This window comes from Acinonyx jubatus, chromosome C1, assembly GCF_027475565.1.
Source record: "Acinonyx jubatus isolate Ajub_Pintada_27869175 chromosome C1, VMU_Ajub_asm_v1.0, whole genome shotgun sequence".
In the NCBI taxonomy this organism is placed as follows: domain Eukaryota; kingdom Metazoa; phylum Chordata; class Mammalia; order Carnivora; family Felidae; genus Acinonyx; species Acinonyx jubatus.
Genome location: NC_069381.1, coordinates 5,436,447 through 5,448,888, shown reverse-complemented (window position 1 = coordinate 5,448,888; position 12,442 = coordinate 5,436,447). Strand labels below are relative to the sequence as shown.

At 43.8% G+C, this 12,442-nt stretch overlaps 1 protein-coding gene across 8 annotated transcripts in view; it reads left to right on the top strand.

The window, feature by feature from the left end:
* TNFRSF9 (TNF receptor superfamily member 9) overlaps positions 1 to 11,441 on the top strand; it is a 29,448-nt gene extending 18,007 nt beyond the window's left edge. For all 8 annotated transcript variants that reach the window (XM_053206526.1, XM_027060530.2, XM_053206520.1 and 5 more), the window contains 5 exons: positions 883 to 1,020; positions 1,462 to 1,528; positions 4,211 to 4,341; positions 4,872 to 5,006; positions 9,649 to 11,441. In XM_053206526.1, the coding sequence (XP_053062501.1) occupies positions 883 to 1,020; positions 1,462 to 1,528; positions 4,211 to 4,341; positions 4,872 to 5,006; positions 9,649 to 9,746 (569 nt within the window). In that variant the 3' untranslated portion in view covers positions 9,747 to 11,441. The remainder of the gene's footprint in view (positions 1 to 882; positions 1,021 to 1,461; positions 1,529 to 4,210; positions 4,342 to 4,871; positions 5,007 to 9,648) is intronic.
* The last annotated feature ends 1,001 nt before the right edge of the window (positions 11,442 to 12,442 follow it).

Genomic DNA, 12,442 nt, shown 5'->3' with positions numbered 1-12,442 from the left:
TGATGGCTCAGAGCCTGGAGCCTGCTTCGGATTCTGTGCCTCCCTCTCTCTCTCTGCCCCTCCCCCACTCATGCTCTGTCTCTCTCTGTCTCAGAAATAAACACTAAAAAAAAAAAAAAAAAAAAAAAAAAAAAGATGTATTGTTTACCCAGACCTGTGTTGGGAGGACAGGTTCTTATTCCCTAGTGTATTGATTTCGATGGAAAGTGTTAAGTGTTAAATAGGCTGGTTCCTTTGTCAAAAGGCAAGTCCAGTAAAATAATTCACTGTAAAAGCAGTAATTTGTGGATTGAGCTTTTAAATATTAGAGGAAACACATATCTGACAAGAGAGAAGCTTTTAATTGGGAAGATGTAAAAATGTCTTCTGTAGAGATTTAAAAACAAACTTTATACTTGAAGGTCATTAGGAACATCGTAAATAGAGTGAGCATGTGGCTTTTTTTTGTTTTTGGTTTTGTTTTGTTTTGTTTGCCTTGTTTTGTTTTATTTTTGTTTTTGTTTTTGTTTTGTTTTTTGGGTTTGTTTGTTTTTGAGCATGGTTTTTTGTTTGTTTGTTTTTTTTAAATCACAGAACAGGGGCGCCTGCGTGGCACAGTCGGTTAAGCGTCCGACTTCAGCCAGGTCATGATCTCGCGGTCCAGGAGTTCGAGCCTCACGTCAGGCTCTGGGCTGATGGCTCAGAGCCTGGAGCCTGTTTCCGATTCTGTGTCTCCCTCTCTCTCTGCCCCGCCCCCGTTCGTGCTCTGTCTCTCTCTGTCCCAAAAAATAAATAAACGTTGAAAAAATAAAAATAAAAATAAAAATAAAATAAATCACAGAACATAAATTTTCTTCCTGGGTTCAGAGGTCAAGTGTAATGTAACACTGGGAAACTTTGTAGGTGTTTTCAGGACCAAGAAAATGTGTTCCCCCACCAGCAATGCAGAGTGTGAGTGCATCTCAGGATTCCACTGCTTGGGGGAAAGATGTACCATGTGTGAGCAGGATTGTAAACAAGGTCAAGAATTAACCAAAGAAGGTAAGTTCACTCTTCCTCAATCTAGTGCAAGTCTGTTCTCTAGATGTATGTCATTGATTTAGGTCTTGGTCCTTTGAATATAAAGTAGAACATAGATTAGTAGAAACTAAAAGTAACACACAATGAACCACTGAGTCAAGTCTATGATGTTTACAAAATTATTTTGCAATCAATGGAAAAAACTTGAAATTTCAACATTTGTTATTCACCAGGATTATGTATTTTCATACATTCTCTACATATATATAAAATCCTCTATGTACAATTAGAATGAAAATTTTAATCATCTTGGGGGTTCGTTTCCAGGAGCATTGTTGAACAATCTGTGTAGATTGTACTAAGTTAATGCCTTTATTATTATGTAATTATGTTCATCTCAGAGAGAGCTGTAAAATCATGAAAATATTCCCTTTCTTATTGTTGCTTTAATTTTTATGCAAGGTTGTAAAGACTGCTGCTTTGGGACATTTAATGATCAGAAACATGGGACCTGTCGACCCTGGACAAAGTATGTATAATTTCCTTTTGCTTTCAAAATAAAAAATCTGGGTTAACCTTTTTGTTTTTTTTAATGTTTATTCATTTTTGAGAGAGAGAGAGCCAGAGTGTGAGCGGGGGAGGGACAGAGAGAGAGACACACACACAGAATCCGAAGCAGGCTCCAGGCTCTGAGCCATCAGCACAGAGCCCGACGCGGGTCTCGAACTCAAGTACCGCGAGATCATGACCTGAGCCGAAGTCGGACGCTTAACCAACTGAGCCACCCAGGCGCCCCTCTGGGTTAACCTTTTTAAAGAAAAAGAATGTTTTCACTGAAGCTTTTAAAAATCTATCCAGTATACAGGGGCGCCTGACTAGCTCAGTTGGTGGAGCGCGTGACTCCTGATCTCAGTGCTGTGAGTTCAAGCCTTTATGTGGCCTTGGAGCCTACTTAAAAAATCTATCAAGTATAGGTATAGAAGGACATACGAATAGAGAGCATGGGAGAAGTATGAGGTAATAGTGATTTGATGCACAAAGTGGGCATTTTCTCCAGAAGCAACGCCCAGAGCATTTAGCTCAGATTTGCTGGAACTTTGTTACTATCAGCCCCTCAGCCCCAGCTGTTCTGTTCTGTTGCCTTCCAATCTCTTTGCTGCCTCTTACTTTCCTCATCGATCAGCCCATCTTCAAGTACAATGCCAGCACTGAGAATTGTACAGGAAGGGTAAAGTGTATTTCCTACCCCCCAAAACATAACATCTACCTGGGCAGACACGACCATCACAGAAGTAAAACAGCCAACAGCATACATGAGAATATGCTTGTTGCCTTGTGTGATCAGGACCAGAGCTACTCAAATTGTGGTCCGCGGACGGGTGCTGACCTACAGACAGTTGGTTGTCCGTGGCAAGAACACCACACACATTAAGAATAAGCATGTAGAGGGGCGCCTGGGGGGCTCAGTCGGTTGAGCGTCCAACTTCGGCTCAGGTCATGATCTCATGCTCCGTGAGTTCAAGCCCCACATCGGGCTCTGTGCTGACAGCTCAGAGTCTGGAGCCTGCTTTGGATTCTGTGTCTCCCTCTCTCTCTGGCCCTCCCCCTGTTCATGCTGGGGCGCCTGGGTGGCTCAGTTGGTTAAGCGGCCGACTTCAGCTCAGGTCACGATCTCGCGGTCTGTGAGTTCAAGCCCCGCGTCGGGCTCTGTGCTGACAGCTCAGAGCCTGGAGCCTGTTTCAGATTCTGTGTCTCCCTTTCTCTGACCCTCCCCGTTCATGCTCTGTCTCTCTCTGTCTCAAAAATAAATAAACGTTAAAAATTTTTTTTTTCAAAAAGAATAAGCATGTAGAAACTTTTGAGGTAATCGGCAGAGTCACCTAATAAAAATTTAGGTCTTGTATTTTGTATGCCTTTGTTCTTTCTTCATTTGATTTTCTGGCTAGAAAATCTTTATTTTTATTTTTATTTTTTTATTTTATAAGTAGGTTTCACACCCAGTGCAGAGCCCAGCACAGGGCTTGAACTCACAACCCCCAGATCAAAACCTGAGCTGAGATCAAGAGTTGGACGCTTCACCAACTGAGCCACCCAGCCTAGCCACCCTTACTGGGAAATCATTTTATTATTTTACATTTACATTCTTAGGTTTTACAAAAATATTGGTTCATACAGATTGGAAAAGTGTTGTTGTTGTTTTTAACGTCTTATGACACAAGTAGTTCAGAGAAGTCAGCGAGTCTGCGTGGAAAGTGGGATTGAACTGGGCTTTGGAGAATGAGTGGGTTTACATTAGGTAAAGGGACAGGGGAAAAGAAATAAGGACAATGATGATGATGGTGATGGTGACGGTGATGATGATAGCTTCCATTTATTGGGATGTGTGGGTCTGGGTTCATAGAGTCCAGCCCATAAAAGTGTGTCCTTGGGCCATTCATTTGCTCTTCACAAAGTCCGGGGGGGCACGTATTCCTTATTTTGCAGATGAGAAAACTGAGGCCCAGAGAGATTTTCTAACTTGCCCATGGTCATTCTGCAAAGGGACAGACCCTGGGTTCAAACCCTAGTCTGTCTGATGCCCACAGGTCCTAGGGTTAAGAGCTCCTAACGCTTATGCCAGGTTGTCTGTCCTTCATATATGCCAGACATGGTCAAATACGTTTAAGAAATTAAGGGTGATCTGGGGCACCTGGGTGGCTCAGTCGGTCAAGTACCCGACTTCAGCTCAGGTCATGATCTCACGGTCCTTGGGTCCAAGCCCCATGTGAGGCTCTGTGCTGACAGCTTGGAGCCTGGAACATACTTCAGATTCTGTGTCTCCCTCTCTCTCTGACCCTCCCCCACTCATGCTCTGTCTCTCTCAAAAATAAATAAAGATTAAAAAACTAAAAAAAAAAAAAAAAAAAAGGAAATGGAGGGTGAGAGACTAACCAGTCCAACAGTGAACCAAGCTGTCATGGGACAAGGCTCCGCAGCCTGGGAAGAAAGAAGAATCCAGTTAGGTGGGTAGAATAGGATGAACTACAGAGAGCCGTAAAAGCTGGAGGAAGCCAGCCAGTCAAATGGGCATTTTCCACAATATCTTTATGAACCCAGACCCACACGGCTTCGTCACTAGGCTGCTTTATTGGATGGGAAATGTCAGTATTTTTAAAGAGAATGATCTGTACCTAAATTAATTCTCTGAACTCTTTTCATTGGACCATCTAAGCTGTTCGTTGGATGGCAAGTCTGTACTTGTGAACGGGACGAAGGAACGTGATGTGCTATGTGGACCAGCTTCGTCCGACTTCTTTCCACCTGCAACCTCTGCCACCATACCCGCCCCTGCAAGAGATCCAGGTAGGTGACTCCTTGCTATTAAATCGGAGGGAATGTATTATGGCTCTTCCGATTGGAATCGAAGTCGCCCCAGTGCCGTGATGTCTCACGTCTCTGCCTACGACAGGCACCTCGTCCGTGCCTCCCTTCTTGTATCCTGGCATCTAGAAGCCCACCAGTTTTCTTCAAGTGTTTGTCATGCAGTTTGACACACACCTTAGTAAGCAGAGCAAGGTGAGACTTGACCCAAACACCTCACCTTTGATAATGCGACATAAAGGCGGCTATGGAGTCCCATATTTTCTATATTCTAGAGAAGCCAAAGCGCGTGATGTGTGTGGGCCTCTAGGAGAATTCCTTAGGTTTTTAAAAAGAGGTCTCTTATACGCAGGCAAGTCGATCAGGTTAGCTGGTTCGAGATGTCCAAGGTACCACTTGTCTTTGCGAATGGGGGTTTACCAGTGTGACTTACACCCATGTAGATGTGAGCATATTTGCAAAACTGTATATCTGCATGCATTTTGCATTTTTCCTCTTGCTCTTTTTTGAAGGGCCTACCTCCCAGATCCTCGTCGTCTTCCTTGCGCTCACGTCAGCTGCCGCGCTGTTCCTGGTGTTCCTTCTGGCTCTCTGTTTCTCTATTGCTAAACACAGCAGAAAGAAACTCCTGTACTTACTCAAACGACGTAAGACCAACACAATTGTATTTGTTATGAGCTCTTTTGAGGCAAGAGTGTTTATAGCAGAAAGGAAAAGTTTCCTTTTGGGGGGCTAGTACAGCACAATGGTTTCGAGCAGGGGCAATTTGGCAATTTGGCAATGTCTGGAGACAGTTTGAGTGGTCACAACCTTGAGGGGGTGGAGGGCACCTGGTGAAAGGAGTCAGGGAGGCTGCTAACATCCCACAATGCACGGGAAAACAGAGTTATCCCCCCCCCTCAGCTCTTACCAAAACCTCTGATTTAAAGAATTATCCTTCCCACCTTCAGCCCCGGTTACAATGGAGTTCTTTATAAAAATGCTTCGGGAGAGTAGTGATGGGCAATTAGTGAGACGCGATGAACTGTAATCCATTTTTTAAGGTTTTAGGTCGTTTACACAAACTTTCTGTTTTGAAATAACTATAGGTGTACGGGACGTTGTAAAGACAGTATAGAAAAGTCTCGCGTGCCACTCATGGGGTTGCATCCTCCGTAACCGTAGCACAATATCCGAACCGGGCAGTTGACATTGGCGTGTCGTGTGTGCACAGCTGTCTGTCACCTGATCACGCGCGTGGACTGGCATAAACTCTGGCACAATCAATACAGAACTGTCCCCTCCCCGCAAGGATCCCCATCCTGCAGGTCCCCTGTGGTCACATCCGCTTCCTCCCCCCACCCCAACTCCTGGCAGTCACGAGTCTATTTCCTACACCTGACACTCTAAGAAGGTGATATAGATAGAAGCATGCAATATAATAAGTGGATTATAAGCGTGTGACCTTTTAAGAATGGATTTTTTTCACTCAGGTCGATGTCCCTGAGATCCCGAGGTCTAATGTGCTTCCACAGTGGCCTTTTTTTTGTTTTTCCCTTACCATCGACCAGCATTCCGTGGCATCATTGAACCTCGGTTTGTTTGACCATTCACCTACTGAGAGACATTTTGGTTGTTCCAGTTTCTCACTATTGCATGTAAAGTCTTTGTGAGTAATCGCGCACAAGTTTCGCGTGGACTTACATTTTTGTATCTCTGGCATAAATGCCCAGAAGGGCAATTTCTGGGTCATATGGTAGGCGTATGTTTGTTGTTTGAAGAAACTGCTGAACTATTTTCCAGAGGAGTCGTGCCCTTTGACATTGCACCAGCGGTGTGAGTGAAAAACGTCTCCTCATCCTTACCAGCATTTTGTGCAGCCACGGTGTCTTACGCAGCTTTTCGAAGAGGCCTACGGTGGTGGATTACTTTGGTCTTCAGTTGCCTTGCCCTAGGGAGCGAACAAACATCTTTTCATGTACTGACTTTCCATCTGTGCGTTTTCCTCAGTGAAAGGTTCCTTCGTGCCTTCGGTCTGCTTTCCGATTGGACTTTTGTTTGCCAGTCTTACTGTTGACATTTGAGAGTTCTTCGTATCTTCTAGATGAGTCCTCCGTCAGGTGTGTGGTTTCATTGTTTGGCCCCACTCTGCAGCTCGCCTTTTCTTCCTCTTCCCAGGGTCTTCTGCAGAGAGAAAGGTTTTACTTTACTTTTATTTTTTTAAAGATTTTATTTTTAAGTCATCGCGACACCCAACATGGGACCCCACCTCACAACCCTGAGGTCAAGAGTCGCGTGCTCCACCGACTGAGCCAGCCAGGTGCCCCTAGAGAGAAAGGTTTTAATTTCGATAAATCCAACTTGCCAGTTTTTTGTTTTGTTTTGTTTTAATTTATGGAGTCACGTCTGAGAACTCTTCAAGTTCTGGATCGCAAAGATTTTTATTTTCTCCTGTGTCATCTTCTAAATGTTTTACATTGAAATCCATGGTTTAATTTTAGCTAAGTGCTATATAAGGTGTGAAAGGTTCACATCAAGATTTTTTTCAGTGTTACCTATTCATTTATTTATCTACTTACTTTGCCTGGGGATGTCCACTTGTTCCAGTATCGTTTGTTGAAAGCATCCATCCTTCTTCAGTGAATTACTTTTGTGACTTGGTCAAAAAATCAGTTGGCGGTACTTGCGTGGGTGCTATTTCTGGTTTCTCTCTTTCGTTCCACTGATCTGTGTGTTTATTCCCTGCCCATACCACACAGTCTTGATTAAAGCAGCTATAAAACAAGTTTTGAGTTTAGGTAGAGGGTCGGTGGATTCTTGCCACTTTAGTCTCCTTTTTAAAAATTGTTTCGGCTGTTCTAGTTCCTTCTCATTGCCATATAAATTTTAGGACACTCTTATCTGTATCTACAAAAAAGTCAGCTGGGATTCTGAAACCAGTTGTGTTCAGCCTGTATATTAATTTGGTGAGAACTGATGTCTTTTACTAGGTAAAGTGTTCCAGTGCAACAAAATATGTCTCTCCAATTTATGTATATTTTCTTTTATTTTTTATCAGCATTGTGTGGTTTTCAGCACAGACGTCCTGTACGTATTTGGATAACTTTAGGCCTTAGCATTTAAAGTTTCTTAACAATTGCAAGTGGTCTTGTATCTTAAATTTTGGTTTCCGCCTCTTCATTGCTACTATTATCGGAATGCGGTTGATTTTTGTAACTTGATCTAGTATTCTGATTTTGTTGAACTCACTTGTTTGTCATGGGAGGATTTTGTGAATTCCCGGGGATTTTACGTGGACCATAATGTCATCTGCAAATAGAGACGGTTTTATTTTTTCCTTTCCAAACTGTATGTCTTTTTTTTTTTCTTGACTTATTGTGCTGACTAGAACTTCTTTTTCTTTTCAATTTTTTAAATATTTACTTAGTTTTGAGAGAGAGAGAGAGACAGAGAGCATGAGCAGGGGAGGGGCAGAGAGGGAGGGAGACACAGAATCCGAAGCAGGCTCCAGGCTCTAAGCTGTCAGCACAGAGCCTGACGCGGGGCTCGAACTCATGAGCCGTGAGATCATGACCTGAGCCAAAGTCTGATGCTCAACCGACTGAGCTACCCAGGAGCCCCATGTGCTGGCTAGAACTTCTGGTGTCAAATTCTCTTAGTTTTTCAGCCAAGAGTGTCTTGGTTTCTCCTTCATTCCTGAAAGATACTTTCGCCGGCTATTGAATTTGGGCTTGCAGGGGTTGTCGCCGGCCCTTCAGGTCACATGGGGCTGGAAGACATTCCCCACAGCAGGTGGAGCTGTGGTTCAGCTCCTTGCCTGGGCCTGGGCAAACCAGGCTCTCGGGTGGCCAAACCCCCTTGCTCGAGGGTCTGAATCAGGCAGATTTGCACCCTGTCAGCTTTCCTGTTCAGGGTGAGCCCTCAACTTGGCTCTGCAGAAGAACAAAGCTACTGGTCGTGTTTGCTACTCGGGCTTCTCAAGTTCGTACTCCGTAGGCCAGGATCTGTGTGCTGGTGGCCGTAAGCGCCTCCCCCTTCTCCACTGCCGTCAGATTCCCAGTGGTTGGACCCTGAAGCTTCCTCTACCATCCCAGTGGCATGAGATCAGAACAGGGGCTCCTGCAAAGCGGCCCTAGTGCTGGGAGAGGCTGGTGGTCCCCTGGGGGTTCTCTTTTCTTTGGCACTGGAGGGGCCGGAGGCTCAGGAAGAACCTTTCTGTGTGGTGCTGTGCTGGCCTGATGGAGGGGCATTGAGGTCAACAGTGGCTGCTTCTCTCACTCTTCTAATACAGTCTGTCTTGACCTCTGTAGTGTCGAGGTGGGGCATGCTTCGGCCTCACCCCTGCATCCTAGGATTCTGCCAGTGGTGTCTTGCCCTTGAATAGTCTTTTTTTTTTTTAATTTTTTTTTAACATTTATTTATTTTTGAGACAGGGAGAGACACAGTGTGAATGGGGGAGGGTCAGAGAGAGGGACACACAGAATCTGAAACAGGCTCCAGGCTCTGACCTGTCAGCACAGAGCCCGACGCGGGGCTCGAACTCACAGACCGCGAGATCATGACCCGAGCCGAAGTTGGCCGCTTAACCGACTGAGCCACCCAGGCGCCCCAACCCTTGAATAGTCTTTAGTCGTTCTTCTTGTGAAGGGGAAGCAAAGTCAGGAGCACACGCGGTTGCCGTCTGGGTGAGGTCATTCCCTTCGGTGATTTTTTACAGTAAGAAGCATGTGATATCGAGGCAGGCGCTTTTGCTTCGTCACGCTACTCAAAAAAAAAAAACTCAGTTTAAGATGCCGAGCTGCTCGTTGGTAACACAAATTACTTCACACCAACGCGTCAAAGGAAACCTGGGAGCGAATGTGCAAATCAGTTCTTTCATTGCAGAGATGGAAGTGGTGGGAGTATCTAATATCTTGGTGCCATAAGCATTTTCTTCAAAAGAAAGTGTCTAGGGTGTAATCGAAGCACCTTAAGACTCAAATAAGCACCGCTGAATTGAAACTATGCTTACGTTCGGGATATGACTAATTTTATGCTCCAGTGATTCACGCTCGAGTTTTTAAGCCCTTGCAGAAAATAAAGACAATCACTGTTCAGGGCCAATAAGAGTAACTGGCAAAAAGACATTGCAAACAATCCTGAGAAAAAGCTCTTCCGTGCGTGCTATCGCTTTTCTTGTCGATGAACTTGTTCAAATCAAAGTTGAGCGCGGTTGCTAGAAGATGTCCTGTGACTGTGATTTGTGGAACCGGGCTGTCAAATGGTTAAAGCCGACAACAAAAGATGACTCACTTTTAAATTACTTTTCAGCGTTTATGAGACCAGTACAAACCGCCCAAGAGGAAGATGCCTGTAGCTGCCGATTTCCAGAAGAAGAAGAAGGAGAGTGTGTTCACACTATTCTGTGAAGCAGCCGCTGGGACTGTCTTGAGAAGAATCAGCACAGAAACATGAGTGATCCCTCTATCGTAGCTTTCTAAATCGAAAAAGACCATCCTAGATAAGACTCAGGATTACCCCCCAAGTTTTCTCAGAATGCTAACAGGTTGGCCTTTAAAAAATGTATCCCTTTTAAGTGGATGTGTGGGACCGGGGCATTTTCTAGATAATGTTTAATAGCCTTGAGATGCTTTCTTTTCTTTTCTTTTCTTTTTTTGTTTTTGAATTCTAAAGAGACTTATACTTCAAATGAAATCATGTGGGCCAATGGTCCAGCTAAAATGATAATCAAATTTAATTCCATTTTGTGTGTGTGTGTGTGTGTGTGTGCGCGCTAATAAGACAAAAAGCCATAAGATGCAGGAAATACCCCCAACCGAATCTTCCTTTGGTTCAGACATTCGACACAATGAGCTCTACTAATGTGAGGAGGGAAATTATGACAGGGCCCAAATTTGAGGTCAAGGGCAAAATATCTCAGACCTTCAGGAAGAGTTTTGGAAAGAGTTCGGATGTCTTTGCACATCTTGTGGTCCCCTCCACCCTTGTGTCTTCTGCTTTGTGACTCTCCTCTCCGAGACAGGGTTTATGTTTTGTTGTTGTTGTTGTTGTTTAATGTTTTTTTTTTAATTTACTAGTGAAGTGTAATTGACAAGCAATGTTATATTCGTTTCCAGTGTAGAACATAGTGGCTCAATTCTGTACATTACTCAAGCTCACCACGATTATAAGTGTAGTCCCAATCTGTCACCATAGGATGTCATTACAGTGTCATTGACTGTACTCCCTGTGCTATACTCGTCATCCCTGTGCCTTATTTATTTTACAACTGGAAGTTTGTGTCTCTTGAGCCCCTTCATCTGTTTTGCCCATTAAAAAGAATTGGCTTATGTGTTTTTAATTCTTAAAACCATTAAACATAATATTTGATATACTAATCGAGGAAACGGGTAGGAATGAACAATTCTAGAATGAACACCCGTGAGCCCGTAGCCCAACCAGGGTCCGAGAGCAGAAGTTGCCAGACCCCGAAGGACCAAATCTGAGGCTTTGTATGGCTTCTGAGCTAAACGTGATTTTTACATGTTTAAATTGTGAAAAACAAATCAAAATAAGACTAATATCTCATGACATGTATGTATGTATGTATGTATGTATGTATGTATGTGAAGTTAAAATTTCGGAGTCCATAAATAAAATTTTATGGGAACACTCAGCCACACTCAGGTGGCTTTTGCATCACAACAGCAGAGTTGAGTAGTTGTGCAAGAGACTGTATGGTCTCTACAGAGCCTAAAATATGTAACATCTGACCCTTTATAGGGTCAGGGTCAAGGTCAGAGCATCCTCTCCGTGTTGCTTTTCCTCCCTCATCTTCTGCCTACCTCTCCACCTCACCCCCAGGCACCGTCTCTCAGGAACATCAATTCGATCGATTCCCTTGCTTTAAAAAAAATCATTGCTCACATATGTATGTACTCCAAAACTACGTTATTTAGTTTCGCTTGTTTTTTAGCCTTATGACAATGATATTACACTGTATGTGACTTGGTTTAATCACTCAAAGTTCTATTTATAAGATTCATTCATATAATTGTGTGTAACTAGAATGCATTCATTTTAACGATTGTATAATTTTGCAAATATACCATAATTTATCAATGCGTTCTGAATCAAAAGATATGTGAGTCATTTGCAGTTGTTTTGTTTTTTTTTTTTTTTTTGCAATTATAGGCAATGTTGGTATGAATTTTTTTTTTAACCTTTATTTATTTTTGAGACAGGGAGAGACAGAGCATGTACGGGGGAGGGTCAGAGAGAGAGGGAGACACAGAATCTGAAACAGGCTCCAGGCTCTGAGCTGTCAGCACAGAGCCCGATGCGGGGCTCGAACTCATGCACAAGATCATGACCTGAGCCGAAGTCGGACGCTTAACCGACTGAGCCACCCAAGCGCCTCGGTATGAATGTTTTTTCTCATGTGTGTCTTGTGGAAGAGTGTCTCTAGGGAAACTTCCTTCGAGTGAAATTTCTGGACCTTTGGGCATATGAATGTTCAACTTTATAAACTAAGTTATGCAGAAATAACAAATGTCCCTCCCTGCCCCCCCCCCCCACAATCTTCATGGACTTGACAAAACAAGCATTTCTTGCTATCATTACATGGCCACGGCAGGCTGAGAGTGGCTCCGTCCCACGTGATTTCACTCAGATTTAGGGGGAGGGGGAGCTTCTGCTTGGAACACTGGCCGTCTCAGGGCAAAGGCATATGTGCCACTTTGCTCAGAGCTGGTTGGTTAGAGTCTAACCTTTAGAGCGAGTCATGTGGTGAGGCTGGCATCGAACAGGGCAGAGAGCGTAATCTTTGCGCAGGGAGGACCAGAAAATATGTTTGAACAATATAACTCTGCTACTGTGCTCAACGCTTCTCAGAGCAGTAGTTCTAACTCATGGTCATGTCAGCCTCACCAAATCCCATCGTTGCTAGCATCTGGGATTGGCAGACTCTCGATTTTGCCCATCTAGTGGGTTTTAGAGGGCGGTTTCACTGTGGTCTTATTTTGTATTTCCTGAATTACTGATGAGCATCTCATCCCGTGTTTTTATATCACTGGTGTTTCTTTTTGTGACACGCTTGCTCATGTTGTTTGCTCGTTTTTAAACA